The sequence below is a fragment of the Pan paniscus genome, chromosome 20 (genome assembly GCF_029289425.2).
Source record: "Pan paniscus chromosome 20, NHGRI_mPanPan1-v2.0_pri, whole genome shotgun sequence".
In the NCBI taxonomy this organism is placed as follows: domain Eukaryota; kingdom Metazoa; phylum Chordata; class Mammalia; order Primates; family Hominidae; genus Pan; species Pan paniscus.
In genome coordinates, this window is record NC_073269.2 from 49,990,417 (window position 1) to 50,017,436 (window position 27,020).

General features: G+C 39.2%; 1 protein-coding gene across 5 annotated transcripts; it reads left to right on the forward strand.

Moving 5' to 3' along the window:
- The first annotated feature begins 23 nt into the window (after positions 1–23).
- Positions 24–26,113, forward strand: ZNF283 (zinc finger protein 283). Of its 5 annotated transcripts, XM_055104109.2 has the most exons (7): positions 24–162; positions 918–997; positions 4,029–4,092; positions 6,223–6,344; positions 8,232–8,319; positions 9,783–9,909; positions 19,664–26,113. In XM_055104109.2, the coding sequence occupies exons 5-7, from the start codon at positions 8,311–8,313 to the stop codon at positions 21,448–21,450; spliced, it is 1,923 nt and encodes a 640-aa protein (XP_054960084.1). In that variant the 5' UTR covers positions 24–162; positions 918–997; positions 4,029–4,092; positions 6,223–6,344; positions 8,232–8,310; the 3' UTR covers positions 21,451–26,113. The 5 variants fall into 5 exon arrangements, with proteins under 5 accessions (XP_054960084.1, XP_014198218.2, XP_054960085.1 ...); XM_014342732.4 differs by lacking the exon at positions 6,223–6,344; XM_055104110.2 differs by lacking the exon at positions 9,783–9,909 and having other exon boundaries at positions 29–162.
- The last annotated feature ends 907 nt before the right edge of the window (positions 26,114–27,020 follow it).

The following is a 27,020-nucleotide window of genomic DNA, read 5'->3' on the forward strand; positions in this document are numbered from 1 at the left end:
GGCACAGGTCTTTTAGGGGCGGGGCGAGCTTGCCTGCCAGAAGCTCATCTCCCAGCCTGCGAGCATTTCCAGGCTCTTGTTTCCCATCAGCCTCTGGGTCCAAACTAACCACAGGTCTCTGGGTCCTTTTCCGGTGTCCTTAAGGTTCTTGGACTCTGCATGGTGAGTTGGTCGTGTCCGTAGAAGTAATCTGCCCGGGTGAAGCTGGGAGGGCTCGGCTGGCTTACTGGGGCCCGACTGGAACCGGCAGTGAGGGTGGGGGTGGCATCGGGGGCGCTGGGGGTGGGGAGGGCTGGGTCACGGACAGAGCGTGTCGTGTCCGGATCCTCAAGCCTGTGTGCACGCGAGCAGCCGAGGGACAGTGTGTCTCAGACGGCGTGGCAGGGACGGGGCGTGTCTCCACGGAGGTGGGTGCAGTTGTGAATGTGTGACGGGCTGACGGGGTGCGTGGCCGTATTTGTAAATGTGATTTGCTTTGACCAAATGCTCTAGGTTCCCTTTAGCCTGTCTTCGGGCCTGCCACAATTAAATGGCCGCAAGAAAGAAGTCTATGCTAAGCCCCATAATGAACGTTTCAAGCAAGAAGGATGAGAATTTTAGATCTGGAAGTGTCCGCGGGACAGGATCTTGTCAAGACCTGATGGGGAGGTTCTAGAGGTGGGATTCCTAGAAGAGGGGCCTCTAGGAGCTCTTTGGTGGTGAGCCACATGTTTCAGAGCCATTGCAAGCAGACCTCTGTCCCCAAGAATTGCCCTCAACACAGAGACAGACTCTAGCCTCCCTTTTCATTCCGTTTGGTTTTGTGTGGATGAAGGCAGAAGTGGCCCCAGAGGGTGTTTTGCTCTTCTTTTTCTTTTTTAATTAAGTCTGTGACGCGCTAGAAATGCTGATGTCTCATGTTACTGTTTTTCCCCCAGTGCTGCCAGGTTGCCAGATTTCGAAGAAGGAGTTTGAAGAGGAGAAAAGGATTTTTGCATGTTTAGAAATCAAGGTTCAGGTGAGGTTTTTTATACATACTTTTAAAATACATATACATACAATTACCTTTGCTTCTAGGTCATGAGAACATTTTCTTTCCTTGGCCTGAAATATCTTGACTGGGTTTTCCCAGTTACATGACCCGCCATGCTGGTACATATTTCCTCCCAGTGGCCCCCTATTGTTCTTCTCCACAATTCTTACCCACCTGTTCATATGGCAAATTGTTCAAATACTTCAGTGCATTATGATGCACTGAAGAGTTATAGAAAGGCACCTCTTGTAGATTGCTATTAGAGCATTATTTTATACTATGATTATTTGAAGAGATTAGTAATTAGGTGGTGTTATATAAACATTATTTTTTATCTTTTCTGTAGTCATAATTAAAATTTTTTTTTAACTTTTTTTAGAGACAAGGTCTCACTCTGTTGCCCAGGCTGAGTGCAGTAGTACAGTCATAGCTCAGTGCAACCTTGAAGTCCTGGGCTCAGGTGTTCCTCTGGCCTTGGCGTCCTAAAGTGCTGGGACTGCAGGTGTGAGCCACCATGCCTGGCCCATAGTCATGATCCTTAAAGAAAGGCAAGGTATAAGGGATTTTAAGTAAGGGAATGTTTCTGGCAGTAAATGACAATGTTGTCTGCTTTGTGAGGCTTTTAGGGGTGGAAATATGATTGAGCTTTGAACATAGGGATTTGCAATTTGCACCAACAAGAGTGGGGACTTTCAGATAATCTTTAGATAGAAATCTGTAACATTTCCAAGCATGACTTGTTTCAAGTCCAGCTTTGTGTGGCATGTAAGAAGCCGTACTATGTTGTAGTTAAAAATAAGGCCCTGGGGTCGGGCACAGTGGCTCACGCCTGTAATCCCAGCACTTTGGGAGGCTGAGGCAGGTGGATCATGAAGTCAGGAGATCGAGAACATCCTGGCTAACACGGTGAAACCCCGTCTCCACTAAAAATACAAAAAATTAGCTAGGCGTAGTGGTAGGCGCCTGTAGTCCCAGCTACTCGGGAGGCTGAGGCAGGAGAATGGCGTGAACCCGGGCGGTGGAGGTTGCAGTGAGCCAAGATTGCACCACTGCACTCCAGCCTGGGTGACAGAGAGAGACTCCATCTCGAAAAAACAGCAACAACAAAAAAATTAAGGCTCTGGATCCAAAGTATCTGAATTCAAATCCTGGCTCTGCCTGTTGGTAGCTGTGTGTACTTAGACAATTGATTCAGGCCCTCTGTGCCACATCTATAAAAGAGGGACAGGATAGTACCTACCTAATGGAGTTGATATGATGTAAGATGAGATATTATATGTAAAGCTTCATAGAGCAGTGTCATCCCCATGGTATGGGCTTACTGAATATTGAGTTGCTATTACTGGGCTCTTCTAGATTATTTCCCATAAACTTTTTATAGATTAGAGTAACAGAAGTATGAAGTTGATTGTGACGGGTGCTTGCAAATTAACTAAAAAAGTGGGGGCTGGGCACGGTGGCTCACACCTGTAATCCCAGCACTTTGGGAGTCCGAGGCAGGTGGATCACAAGGTCAGAAGTTCGAGACCAGCCTGGCCAGCATGTTGAAACCCCGTCTCTACTAAAAATACAAAAAATTAGCCGGGCATGGTGGCGGGTGGCTGTAGTCCCAGCTACTCGGGAGGCTGAGGCAGGAGAATTGCTTGAACCTAGCAGGCGGAGGTTGTAGTGCGCCGAGATCGCGCCACTGCACTCCAGCCTGGGTAACAGAGCAAGACTGTCTCACACACAGACACAAAAAAGTGACCAGATGCTCAAATGATCTAGGACAGGAACACTTTTTTGTTGTTGTTTAAACAGGTTCTTGGCCTGTTGCCTAGGCTGGAGTGCAGTGGCATGATCATGGCTCACTGTAGCCTTGGCCTGCTAGGCTCAAGTGATCCTCCCACCTCAGGCTCCCGAGTACCTGGGACTACAGGTACGTGCCACAAAGCCTGACCAGTTTTTGTTGTATTTTTTATAGAGAGGGGGTTTTGCTATGTTACCCAGCCTGGTCTCTAACTCCTGGACTCAGGTGATCTGCCTGCCTCGGGCTCCTCAAGTGCTAGGATTACAGGCGTGAGCCACTGTGCCCAGGCTTACAACAGGAAGTCTTAACCTGAGGTCTTCTTGTTCCATTGACGAGCTTCCAGGTGACCAAAATCCCTTGAAATTGAGACTAAATTTTTGTAAATATATGTAAATGTGTTTTTTTAAGTGGGCAAAGTGTCTATAATTTCATGAGATTTTCAAAAGTGACCATGACCCAAAAAGATCTAGCTCCATTGTTCTGGAAAAAAGACTGTAATTGCTGGGAAAGAGCTTGAAAAATATTAGTGTCCAGCTGGGCTCGGTGGCTTATGCCTGTAATCCCAACACTTTGGGAGGCCGAGGCGGGTGGATCACTTGAGGTCAGGAGTTCGAGACCAGCCTGACCAATATGGTGAAATTCCATCTGTACTAAAATTACAAAAATTAGCCGGGCGTGGTGGCGTGCACCTGTAGACCCAGCTATTCAATAGGCTGAGGCAGGAGAATTGGTTGAACCTGGGAGACAGAGGTTGCAGTGAGCCAAGATTGCACCACTGCACTCCAGCCTGAGTGACAGAGCAAGACTCCATCTAAAAAAAAAAAAAAAAAAAAAAAAATTAGTGTCCAATAGAATGGAAATAGTCAAGTAAATTGCAGTATGTCTAGTGATGGAATGATATGCACCTAATAAAAATTAAGTTTATAAAGAGTCAAAGGAAGGAAAAATATAAATGATATAATTTTAAGCAATCATTATAGTTATGAACAAAAGTGCTCAAGAATATTGTGTTACGTGCCAATCCCATCTGATAAGACACGGTTTTGGAAGACATATTTCAAGAATTACATTAAAATGTTACTTTAATTGGTCATTCACTGAAGAAGTGGAAAGGTGCAGCCATACTTACGGAGTATCTACTCTATACCAAATACTGTTTTGTTTATGCACATTTATTTTCTTCCTCAGACTTTGAAGGTGGTTTATCTAATTTGTTTTGATTTACAGGAGAATCTTGACAGTGAATGTGTCTCATTACATTGAATAACAGCTACAGGATGTTCGAGAGCTGGTAGGTGTAAATTGTTTCAGGCCCACTGATTTTCAGTGTTGGCCCCGTTTGTTCAGTTTTCTTAATGACTGGAATATATTCCTCCTGTCACTCAGTTTTTTACATTTGGAAATGTCTTTATAGTTCCAATTATGGAATTAGTGCAGGCTTGGTCCAAAAAAAAAAACTCAGCAGTCCAGGAGACATATAGAGAAGGAAGCTAAAAATTGCATCCTCTAGAGTTAATCATTTTTAATGTTTTGGTGTTTTTTTTCTTTTTCTTTTTTGAGATAGTTTCTCATTCTGTCACCCAGGTTGGAGTGCAGTGGTGCAATGTCAGCTCACTGCAACCTCCACCTCCCAGGCTCAAGCGATCCTCCCACCTCAGAGGGAAGGTAGCTGGGACCACAGGTGTGTGCCACCATGCCCGGCTAATTTTTCATGTTTTTGATAGAGATGGGGTTTCACCATGTTGCCCAGGCTGGTCTTGAACTCCTGAGCTCAAGCAATCCGCCTCCTTTGGCCTTCCAAAGTGCTGGAATTACAGGCGTGAGCCACCACACCCAGCACTTTGGAATATTTTTATTTAAATCCTTTTTCCTTTGAGCCTATGGGTCTGGTTTTTTTTTTTTTTTTTCTGCAGAATAAAATTATAGTAATTGGTGATGTAAATGAATTGAAGACTCTTTAGTTCTTAGTTTGAAAAAAAAATCCAACCCAGTTCTAGGTTTTATGTTAATCTTGAATATTTAGGGAGAAGAGGGACGTACTAGTGATTCCCTTATTTGAAAACCTTCAAATATTTACAACTTCTGGGATTATAGAAATGTCATTTAAAAATGAATTACCAGGCAAAAAAGAGTTTTAGAATTAGATTATTTTAAAGGTTACCTCTACAGACAATGGCAATAATCTCCAGTATACAGCCATCTTACAAAAAATACATTTTACAGATAATATTTCCAAGGACAGGTGTAAATACCAGGAGGTAGAATAAGAAGGTTCTTGTTGTAAATGTTTAAGTAAACCACCAATTTGTACAGAAGAGTAAGACTGAGCCTCTGGTTAAGTTCTCAGCTTTATACCTAATCAGGTTGTATTTTCTGATGCAGCTTAATGATGCTGAATCTCTATGTAACTTCTGGGAGGAAGGGGTATTATCCTCTGTATGTTTCTGAGAACCTGTTTTGCTCACATTGTTATTTAGGAAGAATAGCAGACTCAAGGTTGACCTGTGAAATTTGAGTTCACGTTATAAGAAAGCAGGTCTGAGAAAGACACATTTTACTGTGAGCAAAATAGAGTAGCCTTAAGTTTCTTTGGCATAACAAGATAAGGGACAGTAACATTCTTCATTTTCAATAATAATGATGAAAATGTGGCCAAGCCTGGTGGCTTGCACCTGTAATCCCAGCACTTTGGGAGGTCAAGGCAGGAGGATTCCTTGAGCTCAGGAGTTCGAGACCAGCCTGGACAACACAGTGAGACCCTTTCTTTACAAACAATTTTAAAGAAGAATCATTAGTGGGGCAAGGTGGCGTGCACCTGTGGTTCCAGCTACTGGGGATGGAGGCTGAGGTAGGAGGATCACTTGAGCCCAGGAGGTTGAGGCTGCAGTGAGCTGTGTTTGTGTCACTACACTCCAGCCTAGGCAACAGAGCAAGACCCTGTCTCTGAAAAAAAAAAAAAGACAACTTATAAACAATTGTCATATACCATTCAGTATTTTGTATGGATTTCTTACTTACTCTTCTATGGTAGACACTGTTCTCACCCGTCTTATTGATAAGGAAACAGAGGTATTGAGAAATGGATAACTATCAAGCTCAAATTCACATCCTAAAGGTCTGACACCAGAACTTTTATCTTAATTTCAATAGAATATGCTTCCCACATTATGTTAGTTACAAACCGGCCTGCCTAAGGAATTGATCATGCATGTCTTTCTTCATCAATTAATATGAACCAACACCATCATAACTAATGAGGATATGGTGGGCCATAATTTATTAAACCTTTTGCTTACTATTACGTAGTTTCTCATTTTTGGTTACCAGAAATTATTTTTGGTTGAGTACCCTTGTGTATTCACCTTGTGCGTTTCTTTCTTCTTTACCTGTTTCTTTTTCTTTTTCTTTTTCTTTTTTTCAGATGGAGTCTCACTCTGTCGCCCAGGCTGGAGTGCCGTGGTGCGATCTTGGCTCACTGCAATCTCCGTCTCCTGGGTTCACGCTATTCTCCTGCCTCAGCCTCCTGAGTAGCTGAGACTACAGGTGCCCGCCACCACACCCAGCTAATTTTTTTTGTAGTTTTAGTAGAGACGGGGTTTCACCATGTTAGGATGGTCTCGATCTCCTGACCTCGTGATCCACCCACCTCGGCCTCTCAAAGTGCTGGGATTACAGGCATGAGCCACCGTGCCTGGCCCTTCTTTACCTATTTCTTAAGGATACATTTCTAGAAGTGAAGTTTTGGGTAAAGAATTTGCCCCAAATGCCTGACCCTGTGATACTTGTACTTAGGGGGTAATACAGTGTTTGGAAGACATAGTTGTTACCTTGGAGACCAAATATGCCTTGGGGTAAGCATAAGGCAGCCAGCAGTGAGCAACAAAGGCCAGCAGGCAATCCAGGGGACCTGCTTTAGGAACTCATAGGAAGGCAGTTATAAGCAATACTGCTGAACCATGATCAAGCATTTGGAGGCAAATGGAATTTATTCTGTAAGGTTTATACTTTATAGTTTTTATTCTACTAATGTTGGTTGCAAAGTGAGCCTAATAGGATCAGGTGATTCAGTTATCTGGATTCAGTTATCTGGAGAGTACCATGTCTAAGACAGGTTCAGATACAAAATAAATCTATCAGTCAAGATAAGAAAAGCAGAATCAAAACCTCATTAATGGAAGGGGAACAAAAAAATAAATAAAACCTCCCCCCAAAAAATGAAAAAAAAGGATGAAATTCCTCAACTTAGGCCATGGATATATTAATATCATTTCATTAATATTATTCCATTAGTATTATTCCATTAATATATACATGGCATAACTTGGGGAATTTCATCCTTTTTTTTTCTAGGCAAGACATAGGCATATGTAGAAATTATACAGTTTGTGTAATGTATGGCCATGGTTACAATGATTGTGTGGATTACCTAAACAGAAAACATTATGATCATAATGAAAAAATAAATGTTATTAATATATATAGATATATAATTTTATTTTTTATTTTTTATTTTATTTATTTATTTATTTTTTTTGAGATGGAGTCTTGCTCTGTCACCCAGGCTGGAGTGCAGCAATGCAATCTCGGCTCACTGCCGGCTCTGCCTCCCGGGTTCACGCCATTCTCCTGCCTCAGCCTCCCGAGTAGCTGGGACTACAGGCGCCTGCCACCACGCCCGGCTAATTTTTTGTATTTTTGTAGAGACGGGGTTTCACCGTGTTAGCCAGGATGGTCTCGATCTCCTGACCTCATAATCCACCCACCTTAGCCTCCGAAAGTGCTGGGATCATAGGCCTGAGCCACCGCACCCGGCCTGTTTCTTTCTTGAGATGTATAACTTTCTAAACATTTTTTCATCTATTGATGTGATTGTCAGTCTTTCTGTATTGATATATATGTATTTTATACATGTAATCATATCATAAGTCTCATAACCTCCTTTTTCTATTGAGTATATCTTGATTATTTCCCTAAGTTAGCATGTACTCATTGCATGATGTTCTGTGTCATGAATATTCTGATATATGCATTAGAAAGTCAGCTTTTTGGGTTCCTGATGAATTCCTTATACATCCTGTCCAGCTCCCATGTTTTGACCAACTTCCTTCAGTCCTGAGCCCATGAAGGACGTTCTAGCTTGGACCGTGACAGGTATTCCTGAGAGGTAGGAATGGAAGGAGGATGATCTGATTTCCTGGGCAGGACTGAATTGTCGAATCCCAGGTCCAGATTCACATCCTCAGAACCAGACACTGCCAGAAACCTCCCTGCTGAAGACCTCTGGGGTTTAGATCAAAGTTTGAATTCCATAAATGGTGCGTGGGGTGTGTAGCAGAAGCAGGCATGGAGAAGATAAGATCTTCTATTAGCGTTAGTCAGGATGGGATCACTGAGGCACACCTGGTTTAACGCTTCGTTTTCCCTCCCCAGTTCTGGCTTTTCTGGATTCTGTGCTTCACCAATAGAGGAATCCCACGGAGCATTAATTAGTTCTCGCAGTTCCAGAACCATGACTGATGTAAGTTGGTATTTTTCTCTCCATGAAATACTGTGATTTTTAGGACGTGTGAATCTTTTCATTAATTTTCCTTAGACCTATAGAACTTCTCCATAGACCCAAGTTTTCCACAGAGATAAGGACATTGGGGTTGCTTGGTCTCAACCTCAGTTTATGTGAAGCTGCATGTGTTGGGAGGCGCTTCAGATTAGAGAGAGGGGAGTTAGTGGTTCTTTCCAGCAATTTCCTAAGAGATGAAGACCAGTGGTCTTTGGAGTCACCAAAGGACTCCACCACAAGTGGATTTGGAACCAGTTGACTTTGAAGTCATTTTGTCGTCAACCAGGATGTGTAGGCCATGAGTGACATTTGTGTCATGTGCAATATCCTATATCAGTATCCTCATGTGTCTTGTATCAGTACTCTCTAACTCAGGAACAAGTGAAGTACTAAGCGAGGGGTAGTTGATAGTAACAGATAAGATGATGCCTAAGGTCTAGATGATAATATATTTCCACGATCAAGAAAATCTACAGAAGTTTTGTTCAGCCTAAATGTACAGATATAATTGAGTGACTAAGCTCATATATTGAGAGGATAAAATGAATTGCAACAAATAAAAATACTGTTTATTCATCATAAGAAAAAATGCTTATGATGTAATCTAACAGTGATGTATTTGAGTCTTGATGATAGTCCCTAATTTAATGGGAATCATTTTTATAAAATAAAGATTTTGTAGTACATTTGGAAAAAAGTTTTCATGTTTTCCTATTTCTTTCTTTCTTTTTGAGACAGAATCTTGCTCTGTCACCCAGGCTGGAGTGCAGTGGCACAATCTCGGCTCACTGCAACTTCCGCCTCCCAGGTTCAAGCGATTCTCCTGCCTCAGCCTCCCAAGTAGCTGGGATTACAGGCATCTGCCACCACACCTGGCTAATTTTTGTATTGTTAGTAGAGATGGGGTTTCACATGTTGGCCAGGCTGGTCTCGAACTCCTGACCTCAAGTGATTTGCCCGCCTCAGCCTCCCAAAGTGCTTGGGATTACAGGCATGAACCATTGCACCTGGCCTTGTTTTTATTTCTTAAAGGGGAAAGATGGTGAGCAATTCACTTTTACAAAGAATTGATGAGGAAGGCACATAGCACATTGTAAATGTGCATGATGTATACGCATGCACTTTTTATATAACAGAGAAGAAACTGAGATTTTTAAAATATATTACCAGACAGATCTGGATAGCTGAGTTATCTCACAGTATCCGGGAAGTTTTTTCTGCTATAACAAGATTCTCGTAGAACATGTTGACATCCTGCTTTAGTCACAGATTTTCTTGCTTTTTCTTACCTATATCAGAGGCTTTCAGCCTACTCGATTGTTATATTTCTCCCCCTCTTTGTAGTTCATCCTTTGTACCCTCTTTTTTCCTCTTGGAAATGTTTTCTTTAATTTCACAAGTAATACATGGGTTTTTGGTTTTAGGGGTTGGTGACATTCAGGGATGTGGCCATCGACTTCTCTCAGGAGGAGTGGGAATGCCTGGACCCTGCTCAGAGGGACTTGTACGTGGATGTAATGTTGGAGAACTATAGTAACTTGGTGTCACTGGGTAAGCTCATCTGCCTGAAATAATTTAGAGTCTCCTCTTTGCATCATCAGTTTTCTGCACTGGAAATTACAGGGCTATCTTTGAAGAAACCAGGTGAATTTCTTCTCCCCCTTCCCAGGGGCATGCTTTTATACTTGCTGGGTTAGAAATGGGTTCGTTAAACACGTTGATCTTCCCCATCCCTCAGTGAGCTTTACACCATTCTCGGGCCCTCCCTGCAATCACCTCTCTCCTTTAATGGCCAAGGGGCTGGATTTGCATTATAGGACATTTATTTCATAACTATGGCAAAGAAACCAGATTTCATAAATTCTGAAAATATTATATTGAATATCTACTCCTGGCCAGCCTTGTGCTGAGCACTGTCAATTGAATCATGAACAAGCTTTGATAACTTGCCCATTTTCGTGCAGTTTACTTTGTAGTAAAGGAGAAACATCAAATAAGTAAATTTATAAATAGATAAATAGTATGTAATGAAGCAAATTCTTTGGAAAAGGTAAACAGCATAAGGGAATAGAAAATGATGAGGACTGACAGGGCTAATTTAGGTAAGATAGTCGGGGAACGCTTTCTTGAACAGAGATGTGGAGCCTGGGATCTCTATGTGAATATCTGGCGGAGGAACAGATCAGTCACAGTGAACAGCAAATGCAAAGGCCCTGTTGTTGGAAAGGAACTTTACCAGAACTCTAGAGTAGAGTTATTAAAGGAACATGTACTAAGAAATTAGGCCAGGGAGATAGGAAGGGGCCAGATAATACATTGTTTTGTTGTTCTTGTTTGTGGAATTTGGATTGTTTAGTCTCTTTCAGTCTGAAACAGTTCACATGTCTTTCCTTGACTTGCATATATGTCTGTGATGCTTTTGAAGATTACAGGCCAGCTATTTTGTATAGTGTTCCTCAATGTGGGTTTGTCTGCTGTTTCTTCATGATTAGATTTAGAATATGGATCTTTGGCAGGATTATCACAGAATTGATGCTGCGTTCTTCTCCCTGCATTTTGTTGGGTGGTATGATTAATTTATCATTACTCATGTTATTCACTCTGAGTACTTGATTAAGGTAGCGTCTGCTGGCTTCCTCCTTGTGCAGTTGCCCTTTTTCCCTTCCACAACTATTTTGTGGGGAGGAACTTTGAAACTATTAAATATTGTGGAACTGGGCACAGTGGTGGCTCACACCTGTAATCCCAGCACTTTGGGAAGCTGAGACGGTTGGATCACTTGAGGCCAGGAGTTCGAGACCAGCATGGGCAGCATGGCAAAACCCCATCTCTACAAAAAATACAAAAATATTTGCTGGGCTGTGGTGGTGCGCTCCTTTAGTCCCAGCAACTGGGGAGGCTGAGGTGGCTGGATTGCTTGAACCTAAGAGGTTGAGGCTGCAGTGAGCTGAGATTGTGTCACCACACTCCAGCCTGGGTGACACACAAGACCCTACCTCAATAAATAAATAAATATTGTGTTCCTCTTTAAACTTTCCATTTATTCATATGTTCGCTTTCTAGTCAATGGGCTATATTCTGTTTTTTTTTCTGTTATTTATTTTGAAGCTCAAAGTGTTGGAGCTTGTCCAGATTTAGTCAGTGGGAATCCTTTCATGATATGGCTTTTTGGCACATCTCCGTCACTCTTTGAGTACCTCCTGGTTTTCTGATAAACAAGGTGTTAGAGTTTCATCTTGTATGAAATTTCCCTTGTCTAGTTTTACAATCAGCTATTGCTTTGAAGTGCCTGGTTACTTTCACACAGATTTATAGTTATTATTTTATGCATTTGTCTTTTAAATCAATAAATCAAAAGTACAGTAATACTAACTTTTATATTTACTCATGTAGTTACCTTTACCAATGTTCTTTCTTTCTCCTTATGGCTTCTAATTACTGTTTAGTGTCCTTTCACTTTAGTCTGAAACACTCTTGTCTAACATTTCTTCTAGAGTAGGTCTACTGGTAATCACCTCCTTCAGCTTTTGTTTTTTCTGGAAATGCCTTAATTTCACCTTTATTCTTAAAGGACAGTTTTTGCTGGTATAGAATTCTTGGTTGACAGTTTTTTTTTCTTTTGGACTTTTCAATATACCATCCTATTACTTTCTGTTCTCTGTGGTTTCTGATGAGAAATTAGCTGTTAATCTTGTTGCAGATTCTTGTATGTGGTAGGCTGCTGCTTTCTTCCTGTGTTCTGAAGTCTTTTTGTCTTTGGGTTTCCATAATTTGACAATAATGTGTCTAGATATGAATCTCTTTATCATGTCTGAAGTTGTTGAGCCTCTTGGATGTGTGTATTCCTGCCTTTTGTCAGATTTTGGAAGTTTTCAGACATTTTTTCTTCAAATTTTTTTCTGTACTTTTGTCTCTCTTCTTTTTCTGGGACTCATATGATGTGTATGTTGGTGTGCTTGATGGTATCCCATTGATCCCTCAGGCTCTCTTCACTGTTCATTATTCCTTTTTCTTTTTGCTTCTCTAGTGCAATAATTTCAAATGACTCATTTTCAAGTTTGCTGAGTCTTTCTTCTGCTGAAATTTTCATTTCAGTTACTTTACTCCAGAATTTGTTTGGTTCCTTTTTTTTATAATTTCTATCCTTTTATTGATATTTTCATTTTGTTCATACATTGTTTTCCTGATTTCCTTTAGCTCTTGGTCCATGGTTTCTGTAGCTCATTGAGCATATTTGGATAGTTCATTTAATGTCTGGGCTTCCTCAGGAATGGTTTCTGTCAGATTCTTTTTTTTCCTTTGAACGGGCCCCGTATTTTCCTGTTTCACTGTATGCTTTGTAATTTTTTTTGTTAAAACTGGGCATTTTGAGTATTATAATGTGGTACCTCTGGAGATTCAATTTTCCCATTCCTCAGGCATAGCTGATTTCTGCTTGTTGAGGGCTGGAGCTGTCAGATTTTTTCAAACTCTTTTTGCAAATTGTATATTCCTTATTGTATGTGGTCACTGAAGTTTCTGTTCCATCATCTCTGCAGTCAGTTAGTACCAGATAAAGATTTACTTAAATATCTGGCTGTAAAAAGGGGAGGAAAAAAAGGTCCATTAGCCCTTTAAATCTTCCAGTAGATACTTCTGGGGAAAGCTGCTGTGGCTGATGGGGCTAAAATCAAGGCAGTCATCTGTGCTGGTCCCTCAAGGTAACACAAAACCCACCAAACTGCACAACCCTGAATTTTTTGGAAGACAAGGTCACGCTGCCCACCCAGGTCCCAACCAGCTGTTCCAGGAATACAGGCTGCTCTCCCCACAGCTGTGGTGGAGCTGAGGAGTGAAGGAAGTGATTAGTTGGTACACAGCATTCCAGGCACATAGGCCTGTCATCCCATAGCATTGGCTGGACTGAGAAATGGGGGATGGTGGCTTGCACGAGCCACTCTTTCACCTAAGAATAGTAGCCTCTTTATTCATCCAGCACTCCCCTTGTTGTTATGGAAGTGCCTGATAAGATTCCAGAATTAAGAGTTTGTGGATGCCAATCTCTCTCTCTCTTTTTTTTTTTTGAGATGGAGTCTCGCTCTGTCACCCAGGCTGGAGTGCAGTGGTGTGATCTCGGCTCACTGCAAGCTCTGCCTCCCAGGTTCACACCATTCTCCTGCCTCAGCCTCCTGAGTAGCTGGGACTACAGGTGCCTGCCACCACGCCCGGCTAATTTTTTTTCTCCTTTTTTTTTTTTATTTTTTAGTAGAGATGAGGTTTCACCCTGTTGGCCAGGATGGTCTCGATCTCCTGACCTCGTGATCCACCCACCTCGGCCTCCCAAAATGCTAGGATTACAGGTGTGGCCCACCGCGCCTGGCCAATGACAATCTGTCTTTCCAGCTCAATCGTTGCTTTGATGGAGGTACCAGCCCTTAGAGCTTCCTATTTCATCATTTTGTGTGACATCACTCCTACATATTCATTTAATGTCACTATTGATATGGTTAAATTTCAGTTTACCATCTTGCTATTTTTTGTTTCACTAGTTCTTTCTTTTGTTTCCACCTTCTTGGATTCATCAAGTATTTTTTAGTATTCCATTTTATCTCATCTGTTATCTTTTGCTGTATTATTTGTATTTACTTTTGGGATTACAATATGCATCCTTAATTTAGCATGGTCTACTTGAAATTAATAACATACTACTTTGTTGTATAATGTAAGAATTTTACTAATCTGTAAACTTCATTCAGCCTGAAAAGCTTCCTTTAGCATTTCTTGTGTTATATGGCTACTAGCAGCTAATTTTATCTTTTTTTTTTTTTTTGAGACAGTCTCACTGTGTCACCCAGGCTGGAGTGCAGTGCCATGATTTCAGCTCACTGCAGCCTCTGCCTCCCAGGTTCAAGCAATTCTCGTGCCTCAGCCTCCAAAATAGCTGGGATTACAGTCGTGTGCCACTATGCCTGACTAGTTTTTGTATTTTTAGTAGACACAAGGTTTCACTGTGTTGGCCAGGCTGGTTTTGATTTCCTGACCTCAGGTGATCCACCTGCCTTGGCCTCCCAAAGTGCTGGGATTACAGGCATGAGCCACTGCACCCAGCCTTCATCTTTCTTATTTTTGAAGGATATTTTTACCAGATATGAATTTCCCAACTGATATATTTTTTCTTTTAGTTAGCTTCAAAAATGTTCCATTATCTTCTGAACTCTATTGTATATAATGATTAGACAGCTATGATTCTTATTGTTCATTTTATATATACTTTATTCTGTGTTATTAAGTTTTTTCTTTATTTTTGGTCTGTAACAATCTGACTATAAAGTTCTAGATATGGTTCCTTTACATTTATCATGCTTCACTTTCCCTTACCTTTGATCAGTGGGTTGATTTTTTTATTGAATTTGGAGAAATTTCAACCATTGTATCTTCAAATACTTTTTTCTGCTTCTTTAGTACTTTTCCTCCTCCTAAGACTCCAATTATATGTGTGTTAGACCACTTATATGGTGCCACCAGTCACGGAGGTGCAACCCCCAGTCTTTTTCTCTTTGTACTTCAGTTTGGTAATACCTATTTACCTGTCTTCAAGTCACTGTTTTTTTTTCTTTGATAGTGTCCAATTATTGTTAAGCCTATCCAATAAAGATTTCATTCCACATACATTTTATAGCTATAGAATTTACATTTGGTTTTGTGGGTCTGCTTTTATTGACTCTATTTTCTCTAAATCTTGTGTCAAATTTTCCTGCTTCTTTACCGGTCTTACAATTTCTCATTGTATACTGGCCATTGTAGATGCCATGTTGTAGTGACTTGGGGATTTTATTATCTTCCTAATAGTTATATAGAACTGTTCAGGCAAGCAGTTAAATTAATAGCAGATCACAATGATCTTTTTAAGAGTTGATTTTTGAAGGCAGGTACAGTTTGGTTTTATCCTTAGTCCTGGACATAATTCTTACTCTAGGTAGGGCAGTGGTTCTCAAACTGTGGACTGAAGACCCCTGGGAGTCCCCAAGAACCTTTCAGTGGGCCAAACCTTTCACAAAGTGAAAAATATTCTCATAACAATACTGAGAGGTTTGCCTTTTTCACTGTGGTGACCCTTCCACTGGTGGTGTAGAAGCCATGGTGAATCTTCTCTGCTTTAGCATGAGCAAAGGCAGAGGCACCAAATAGTACTAGTAATCATCATATTCTTTACCTCCACACACAAAGAAAATGTGTTAAGAAAAAACCCATTTTCACTTAAGAACATCTTGAAGAAGCAGTATTCATTTTATTAAATCTCAACCCTTGATTATATATACATTTAAAAAATATTCTATGTAATGAAATGGGAAGTATCCATTAAGGTCTTCTGCTGTATACCAAAGTATGATGGTTGCCTTGAAGAAAACCACTTGTACAGTTGTTTAAGTTGTGAGTTAAAGGCCAGGCTCTGTGGCTGATGCCCGTAATCCCAGCATTTTGGGAGGCCAAGGCGGACAGATCACAAGGTTAAGAGATCGAGACCATCCTGGCCAACACGGTGAAACCCCATCTCTACTAAAAATACAAAAATTAGCTGAGCATGGTGGCACGCGCCTGTAGTCCCAGCTACTCGGGAGGCTGAGGTAGGAGAATCGCTTGAACCCGAGAGGCGGAGGTTGCAGTGAGCCAAGATCGCGCCACTGCATTCCAGCCTGGTGACAAAGTGAGACTACGTCCCCACCCCCAAAAAAATTGTGAGTTAAACCAACTGCTTTTTTGACAAAACACCATATTTTTCACCAAAGAATGACAAACTTTGTTTGTTCAGACTTGGGCAGTAGGAAAACATTTTCTTGCAAGTGAGCCTGTCACTTCAAAAATAACTAATATTTGTTGCCAATGATATAATTCAATCTGTCATGTTAAAATTAGAATTTTGTAAAATGTTTATTCATAATTTTGAGCTTTATAGCTTCCTAATACATTAAGATTTTTTATGAGATGGGTGGTAATATTAACATGTGATTTTTTGATGTTGTATAGTGAACTACGTCAACATTTCAAAGATCTGCATAACTCTTTGAATCAGTATTTTCCAAATGACCAGTGTATGATGTTACAAAATTACACATGGATAAAAGATTATTCAAAGTGCAATGTAACATAGTATGAAAAGTTCACAGATATGATTTTATATTCCACATTGTACTTAACCTACCAGACACTACCATTTCTTAAGTTTTAGGGTGGTGTCAAAGAAAAATATCCACAGTTATCTGCATGGACTAGTAAAATATTCTGCCATTTTCCAACTATGTACCATGAGAGGCTAGATTTTCTTCATATATTTCATATATATGATTTTCTTCATATATTTCAACCTAAATAACATATTGCCATAGATTGAATGCAGAAGCAGATATGAGAATCCAGGTGTCTTTTATTAAACCATCCATTTAAAAGATTTGAAAAAATTTAAAACATCTTTTGTTTTGTTTTAGAAAAGATTATTTTTTTAACAAATCATTTATATTAACAGTTAATGGTTTATTGTTATTTTAAGTGAATTAGTAAATATCTTAAAATTTCTCTGTTTAAATTTTTAACATGACAAATATCAAAATATATAACTACATAAACTAAAAGTCTTTTGGGTCCTCAATGATTTTTTTTGACATTTAAGAAGAAGTTAAACCCATATTTATTTACTGACACTGTAAAACCTTACATAAAACATAAGTAGTAAGTAACTAAAATGTTAAATCTAAATCTATAATGTTAAATTAAAATCTAAGCCTTACATAGAAATTAAAATTCGCTAAACTACTGATGCTATGTTGTACAAAACTGTACTCCTTTTAGTTCATAATTGGTCACCTCCATATTCAGTTGGAATATTAGGTTGGTCAGCTTAAATACTGTGGCTTTGTTTTGGTTATCCACAGAATCTTTACACCCAAATGTTAATGCATAAAAAGCAGCAAGACATTGTTAAATGAAACATCAATAGTGCAGTTTAGACCTGTGACCAACTGTATATGATTAAACTTACTTCCCACATTCACATCACAATAATCATCCATCATTTAATAGCTCAACCAAAATGTTATACAGTCATCAACAGGCAAGGCACATGAAAACCCCGCACAACCAAAAATGATTTGGGCCCAAATGTCAGTAGATTTGAGTTTGGAAAAACCTTCTTGTAGTTGTTAAGGCTCAATGGCTCTGGTTAATTTAATATAATAAACAACAACTTCATAATGGAAAAAAAATTAAATCCTCTATTGAGGTATAAAACCTAATTAATTTATAAGGATGAAGTAAGTGACTACCTTGAAGTCAAAACACATTATGGACAATGAAAGAGTATTACGATTGTTCCAAATTGACAAGGGTATTTAAACCTAGGTACACAATCTTTCTTAAAATTAATTTATAGAAAGTCATAACCTGTGGGTACATGCATATGAATATACATCTTCTCCAACTTGACAAGTACATTATTGCTGGGACAGGTACCTTTTAATAACAAGTAACTTATTAGCCTAGAAAGGCCAAACTTCTCTTTTTATTGTCAGCTTTTGGTTTTTAATATATCTGGGATTATATAAACAAAAACACAGTCATAGTAGTTTTGGGCTAAGTAAATTCTGGATTATGTCAAAGAAACCTGATTGTTTCTAGTATCTTTTGTAAGCGAAAGAGCAAATCTTTGTGCTTGCTCAGTGGCCTTTTAGGAAACCTGAAAGGCAGATTTTATGTGAAAGACATAATCTGTTACAATCTGTTTCATTATTCTGAATTGGAAAAGGCATTAACAAAAAGAGTTGTCAGAGGAGCTTTTGACAAGAACAATAGTTGTGACTAATTAATCAGAACATCAACACAATATTTAAAATAATGAGAAGGTAGCAAGATTTTAATTTTTATTTAAATAAAAAATTCTGTTCTATTTAAAAATAGTTTAGATGTGTAGTATAAGGTAGCTAAAAGCATGAAAATTATTTGACTCTTAAAATTTGAAGCATACACAGAAGTGTGGCAAAATTATGCAGATTTATTTTCTTCATGTATTGAAGAAAAAGAATAATACTTTAATTTCCTCATACAGAGTGGACAGTTTACTCCAAGATCATCATTTTCCCTTAGCTAGCAGTCTTTTCTATCATATCATACTTATGTCACTTTTTTCATACATTATATGACATAACATTTCCCATATGCATTTAAACCTGCTAATATTGTCAATATACCATGCTGAATGACACTATAATTTAAAGCTTTATTTTCAATTTTAAAATATAATTAACAGTATTAATGTGTTATAAGATGATGTGTGTATCACATTGATTTTTGACAGGGTAGTTTGAGCTTAGTTGAGTGAAAATATGTTTAACAATGGTCAAGAAATAAGTAAACTTAATTGAAAAATAACTCAAAATATTTGTTCTTCCTCTTTTATGAATATCTTCTTAGGAACTTTTTATGCAACCAGAAATTATTTATTAGTAACTCTCAAGATCATTTTGTCTAAGTGAATTGGAGATCTTATAATTTAAAGTGATCCTTAAATAGCAATACAATTACTGTTGATTTTTAAAATTGATAGACATTTAAAATTTTTAAATAAGGTAAAATCTATAGAGTCACATAATTGCAGCATTATATGAAGTTATAAAAATCAATCCTTTTATAAAAATTCTGGCTAATCTAAGTAAATGTAAAATTTAAATTTAATTGAACTTTATATTTTTACAATTGTGAACATTTATGAAAGCAATGTTTGCTTTATCTCAGGGGTTGGAAAACTCTGGCTCTGGAGGCCAAATCCACCTGTTTTTGCAAATAAAGTTGTATTGGAACATAGTCTTGCCCATTTGTTTATATGTTTACATATTGCCCATGGCTGCCTTGATAAAATGGCAGAGTTGCGACCATTGAGTTGTTAGACAAAAGAGTTATTAGACAAAACAAAATCAGCCAAAGCTCATTATGATAAGAATTTGATTCCCATTAAGATACATTGGATGACCACAACTGGGCACATAAGGGCTTGACTGATGGAAGCTGACATTTGGTTTGAGGGAACATCAGCATGGGAAAATGAGGGACTTGTTGAAGCGACCTCTGTGGAATCCTCCAGAAAACTATAAAATCAGAACATTCAGATCACAAGAGCTGCAAAATCAAGGCTGAGTTTGTTATTTAATAGGGGAGTGCCTTAATGCCAAGGAGTGAGTTCAGTAAGTCTCCTAATTTGTCTTTTATTTCTACTGTAGTTTTTTTTGTTTTTTTCCCTAGTGAAGGAAATAAAATGTGTGGTTTTCTTGTTTTCTTTCAGATTTGGAGTCAACAACATATGAGACCAAAAAAATATTTTCAGAAAATGATATTTTTGAAATAAATTTTTCCCAGTGGGAGATGAAGGACAAAAGTAAAACCCTTGGCCTTGAGGCATCCATCTTCAGAAATAATTGGAAGTGCAAAAGCATATTCGAGGGACTAAAAGGACATCAAGAGGGATACTTCAGTCAAATGATAATCAGCTATGAAAAAATACCTTCTTACAGAAAAAGTAAATCTCTTACTCCACATCAAAGAATTCATAATACAGAGAAATCCTATGTTTGTAAGGAATGTGGGAAGGCTTGCAGTCATGGCTCAAAACTTGTTCAACATGAGAGAACTCATACAGCTGAAAAACACTTTGAATGTAAAGAATGTGGGAAGAATTATTTAAGTGCCTATCAACTCAATGTGCATCAGAGATTTCATACTGGTGAGAAACCCTATGAGTGTAAGGAATGTGGGAAGACCTTTACCTGGGGATCAAGCCTTGTTAAACATGAGAGAATTCACACTGGTGAGAAACCCTATGAATGTAAAGAATGTGGGAAGGCCTTTAGTCGTGGCTATCACCTTACCCAACATCAGAAAATTCATATTGGTGTGAAATCTTATAAATGTAAGGAATGTGGGAAGGCCTTTTTTTGGGGCTCAAGCCTTGCTAAACATGAGATAATTCATACAGGTGAGAAACCTTATAAATGTAAAGAATGTGGGAAGGCCTTCAGTCGTGGCTATCAACTTACTCCGCATCAGAAAATCCATACTGGTAAGAAACCTTATGAATGTAAAATATGTGGAAAGGCTTTTTGTTGGGGCTATCAACTTACTCGACATCAGATATTTCATACTGGTGAGAAACCCTATGAATGCAAGGAATGTGGGAAGGCTTTTAATTGCAGATCAAGTCTTATTCAACATGAAAGAATTCATACTGGTGAGAAACCTTATGAATGTAAAGAATGTGGAAAGGCCTTTCGTTGGGGTTCAAGCCTTGTTAAACATGAGAGAGTTCATACTGGTGAGAAATCCCATGAATGTAAAGAATGCGGAAAGACCTTTTGTAGTGGGCCTCAACTTACTCGACATCAGGTATTTCACACTGGTGAGAAACCCTATGAATGTAAGGAATGTGGGAAGGCTTTTAATTGTAGATCAAGCCTTGTTCAACATGAAAGAATCCATACAGGGGAGAAACCCTATGAATGTAAAGAATGTGGGAAGGCTTTTAGTCGTGGCTATCACCTTACTCAACATCAGAAAATTCATACCGGTGAGAAACCTTTCAAATGTAAGGAATGTGGGAAGGGTTTTAATTGTAGATCAAGCCTTGTTCAACATGAAAGAATCCATACAGGGGAGAAACCCTATGAATGTAAAGAATGTGGGAAGGCTTTTAGTCGTGGCTATCACCTTACTCAACATCAGAAAATTCATACCGGTGAGAAACCTTTCAAATGTAAGGAATGTGGGAAGGCCTTCAGTTGGGGTTCAAGCCTAGTTAAGCATGAGAGAGTCCATACTAATGAGAAGTCTTATGAATGTAAAGACTGTGGGAAGGCCTTTGGTAGTGGCTATCAACTTAGTGTTCATCAGAGATTTCATACTGGTGAGAAGCTTTATCAACGTAAGGAATTCGGGAAGACCTTTACTCATGGCTCAAAACTTGTTCATGAGAGAACTCATAGTAATGATAAACCCTACAAATACAACGAATGTGGGGAAGCCTTTCTGTGGACAACTTACTCAAATGAGAAAATTGATACTGATGAAACCTTATGATTGAAAGTTGTAAGAGAATATTTTGTGTGTGTGTATAGACAACTTATCATAATAACTCTTACTCTTGAGAAACCTTGTGAATGTAAGGGTTGTGCAAAAGCCATTCATTTCTGTTTATGGGCAATTATCTTGCTATCCAGCAATTCATACTAGTGAGAAGTATTTTGAATACAACTAATATGAAAAGGCCTTTAGACTTCTGTACAGTCTTATTGGATATCAATTTATACTGATGTAAAATCATTTAAATGTAAGGAATGTGTGAAGATCTTCATTCATGACACAAAGTCTGATTAACATCAAATAATTGGTATTTGTTAAAAAGAGTTTAAATGGGAGGAATGTGGGAAGGACCTAAACTTAATTCAGTTCTTGCTGCACATCAGAGAATTCATACTGCTGTGTAATCCTATGCACATAAGGAATTTGGGAAGGCTTATAGACATAGTAAATATCTTAAGAGTACATCAGAGAATTCATCCAAATGAGAAATCATTTGAATTAGAATTATAGGAAGGCCTTTAGACAAATGCTACTCAAATTATTATCCAGAGACTGGTGCAGTCATAAAATTGTCATCTGTCAATCGTGAGATAAATGTGGAAAGTGAGTAAATATTTGGAACTTTTATAGCAATTTGACATTTCCATAACATTCTATTTTACAAAATTATCAGTCCATAAATGATTGAGAATTGAAAACAAAGTTTGTTCTTTCCCAGAAATAATTTGAGACAAGACTCACACTTTTCAAGACGTGAGACAAGTGACAATTTAAATAAGAAATTCTTCACTTGCACCTCTCTGATTAGAATAGCAGAATATTCATACTATAGCAAGATTTGGCAAATGAGGGAATCAAAATTTTCTAATGCCTGTAACAGCATAAGATAATTTATACCAGATATGTTAAATGTACAGAAGCCTTCCAACACTATTCAGTCTTTGTTAAACTTCAGTAAGTCATTCTAGAGAGTAACTCTGTTAATGTAACAAATGTAGGAAAACCCTTATCCATGGCAAATACCATACTGTCATCACCATTTCACCTCCATACTACCTGTAGGGTGGTGAGCAAAATGCTTATCTCTTCTGGACATGATGTTTCAAATGCTGATGGTAACTAATAATGCTGTTACAGAGATTAGATGGATTTAGTATGCATCATATCCTTGGAAGAGTATCTGGTATGTAGCCTATGCTCAATACATATTAGCTATTGTTCATATTGTCTTTATTATTAGTATTACTACTGGTGAATTCTTAGGAGAGGCACAACCGTTTTGAGGAATGAATTCAGAAAAGCTTCCCATAACCACTCATCCATTTGAATTTCAGATAGTTCATTCTGGATAAGATCTAGTACAGTATAAAGAATTTGAGGGGATTTTAATTCAGAGTTTATCCCTTAAGCTGAGCTAAAAAAATGAGACTTGAAAAAACCCAGACTTTTGAAGAGTTTAGGAAAGCTGTTTTATAGAATGTCACACATTAGTTTCTTTCCTCATGGTGAAATTTGATATGGGCCTCTCCTTCACATTTCTCGTAACATGAAGTTGGAAATAGAGGCTTAAACATTTTTTACCAGAACACTTCATAGATGGTGATGTGTACTTCATCTTGCAATACCTCAGAAGCAGATAGTATCCATTTCCCCCAGTATCACCAGTGCCAAGTTTGATCACTTATGATAACTACTGGAGTTTTCCGTTATAAAGATCCATTATATACCTAATAGGATTGGTCAACCTTGATCAATGATCTTTGGAAATGTGTGATCATATGGTACGTATTTTACTTTTTTGGGGGGGGGACAGGATCTCTCTCTCTGTCACCAAGGCTGGAGTGCAGTGGTGTGATTTCGGCTCACTGCAACCTCCACCTCTCGGGTTCAAGTGATTCTCGTGCCTCAGCCTCCCAAGTAGCTGGATCCACAGGTGTGCACCACCACACTGGCTAATTCTTGTATTTTTAGTAGAGATGGGGTTTTGCCATGTTCGTCCAGGCTGATCTTGAACTCCTGCACCTGCCTCTGCCTCCCAAAGTGTTGGGATTACAGGCGTGAGATGCCGCGCCTGGCTGTATTTTACTATTTGGAAATCACAATGCATCTTAAAATTGATGGCTTCTTGCAACCACTTTCAACCAGGTGCCTGTCATGATTTAGTGCTAGCATCAAGGCAGGTTAGTTATGAAGAAATAGAGTGTGTGTTTATATACTCACACAGTTAGAAATCGACCCTTTTAAAAATTATTTCTTTTTGAAAATAATGTCAGTTCCATCAGAACTAATGCATTGATAACTAAATGTCTGTGGTTCCTTGTCATAGGTCTACACCTGACCTCTCTATTTTGTGCACATAGGGGATTCGTAATACTGTCCAGTCAGTCATTCACCATCTAGTGATCATCATTCTACATGATTGCACTTTTTCAAAGGCATAAAAAGCCAACAGTTGCACTTTTAATAATCAACTGTAACACAAAGCAGAGTACTTTGGGAGTTTTAACAGGATATATTATTGGTAACTGGCTATTATGCCACTCCCTCTGGGTGCCACATTTGCCTGTTAACCAAGAAATGTAGACATGGTGCCTTATCCCAACATTTCTGAAATTATATCTCAAGGAATCACCAGTGCTTACTAGTACTTGACAATGAAGGAGGATTTTACAGTTAAAGAAGCTTATAAAGTAGCATCTACTAAATCCCCTCTTAAGGAACAAGCAAAAGCACCTCACCAGCTTATCAAAAGACTAAAGAGAAGTGAAAAAAAAAAAAAAGACGGCCGGGCGCGGTGGCTCATGCCTGTAATCCCAGAACTTTGGGAAGCCGAGGCGGGCGGATCACGAGGTCAGGAGATGAAGACCATCCTGGCTAACACGGTGAAACCCCGTCTCTACTAAAAATAGAAAAAATTAGCCGGGCGTGGTGGCGGGCGCCTGTGGTCCCAGCTACTCGGGAGGCTGAGGCAGGAGAATGGCGTGAACCCGGGAGGCGGAGCTTGCAGTGAGCCGAGATTGCGCCACTGCACTCCAGCCTGGGCGACAGAGCGAGACTCCGTCTCAAAAAAATAAAAATAAAAAAAGACTAAGGAGTATTCTAGTGAAGAAAATGGTTGAACTGTGTTTAAACTGGTGTATGGCAAACTTCACTGTTGAAATACTTATTCCCATGACCTATTATCTTTGTAGGTGGGTGAAATTGCATTGGGAACTGCTGCTATAACCAAAAGAGAATTTCAGTCACCATGTCTGGTTGTTAGCTATGATGGAATGGCAGCATCATGGTCTCAGTTATGAGTGAAAATCTTTATTGTAGCTAAGTAGTGGTGCCTCCTGAGTTTTATTAAATGCCGTTTCACTATCTTTTTCTGCACTTCTATAGTATTTAATTTGTTCATGTGATAATTTATTCTGATGGATTCACTGACTTTTTCCCATTCCTGGATATTCCAGGTTAGTCATAGTATCCTTCTGATGCATTGCTTGATTTCATTTTGCCATTTTATTTAGTATTTTTGCATCTCATGAGTGAGATTATATAATAGTTTTCTTTTTTATTGTATTTTTGTTTGTTTTGGTATTGCAATAGCCTGTTTTTTAATATTGTATGATCCTATTAGGTTATTTTGTTTGATCCTTGACCACTTTTCTAGTTCCATCTGTTGCATTTTTTTTTTGTCTTTTAATTCCTACTTCAGACATAACAGATTTATTGAGTGTTAGCACAGTTCCTTTAAGGAGCCTTCATAGCCATGTAGTACTAGCCAAGATCCGCATAAAAGACGCATCCCAGCATGGCCCCTTGTTGAAAATCCTTCATTATGTGTTCTTAAGAATAATGTGTTGGGAAGTCAGAACTTCCTTATAGGGCTGTTATGATCATACTTGTACATGTCTTTTGGAGCACACGTGTACACATTTCTTTCTGTATATACTGGGAGTGGAATTGCTGGGGTGTGGTCATGGATACACATCTATTCAACTTTTTAGTAAGTTTAAATTCTTCTGAACAGTTTTCCAAACAAATGAACCGTCTTATACTCTCACCAGCAGTATATCAATGTTCTGCTTTCTCCACATCTTTGATAATACTTGACATCATCAGTTTAAAGAATATTTTCATTACTCTCATAGGTAATATAGTGGCATTTGATTGTTGATAATTGTGGTTTAATTTTCCATTTTCTGATTGCTGCCTATTTGTATATTCTTGCAATTTCTCTTTGCTCCTTGCTCCGGGCATTGGAGGCATTCAATGTGTCTGTTTTTTACAGAGCCTCTGTTCAGTTTGCAGGACAACAATTAACACCTAGGCCATGACATTCTCTCTCTCTCTCTCTCTCTCTCTGTGTGTGTGTGTGTGTGTGTGTATTCCCCACCAGTGAGCTGGTTTTGATGGCTGTGATGGAATCAGCTTTATCTCTGCATCTCCAGTTCCCAGTATGAACCATGACCCTTAGTTGTTTGATTCAGTTAGGATACACTCAGCAGAAATTAAAATACCACACTGGGGCCAGGCGCGGTGGCTCACGCCTGTAATCCCAGCACTTCGGGAGGCCGAGGCGGGTGGATCACAAGGTCAGGAGACTGAGACCATCCTGGCTAACACAGTGAAACCTCGTCTCTACTAAAAAAAAAAAAAAAAAAAAACCCAAAAACATTAGCCAGGCGTGGTGGCGTGCGCCTTTAGTCACAGCTACTCGGGAGGCTGAGGCAGGAGAATGGCGTGAACCCAGGAGGCGGAGCTTGCAGTGAGCCAAGAACGTGCCACTGCACTCCAGCCTGGTGACAGAGCGAGACTCCATCTCAAAAAAAAAAAAAAATACCACATTGGCTAGAGCAATGAGGAAATATATTGAATGATATAACATGCTTTCAGAGGGACACTGGGCTCCAGATATTTTTGATTCATCAGCAAAATTAAATTTCTTTTTTTTTTTTTTTTTTCTTTTTCTTTTTGAGACAGAGTCTCGCTCTTTCACCCAGGCCGGACTGCAGTGGCACTATCTCGGCTCACTGCAAGCTCCACCTCCTGGGTTCACGCCATTCTCCTGCCTCGGCCTCCCGAGTAGCTGGGAGTACAGGGGCCCGCCACCGCGCCCGGCTAATTTTTTTGTATTTTTAGTAGAGACGGGGTTTCACCGTGTCAGCCAGGATGGTCTGATCTCCTGACCTCGTGATCCGCCCGCCTTGGCCTCCCAAAGTGCTGGGATTACAGGCGTGAGCCACCGCGCCCGGCCGCAAAATTAAATTTTCAGAGGCTCAGTTTCTCTTCCATTTTCCACTCTGCACTCCCCAGTGTTGGCTGGCACCATGATGGCTGGCAGGTTTCCAGATATTACAAACAGACATGACAACATCCACAGAAAATAATAAGGGAGAGCATCTCCCGTGACAGGAGCAAGGAAACATTTCCCATTGGCCAGCAGCGTACATCTGCTTTTAGTTGCTAAAATGGGTTATATGTAATTCCTGAAATAATCATTGGTATTACTTTAAATTAGCCATAGACTCTCAAAGGTTTTAGTTAAATAAAAAATCAGACTCTTAAGTTTCATTAGCTTT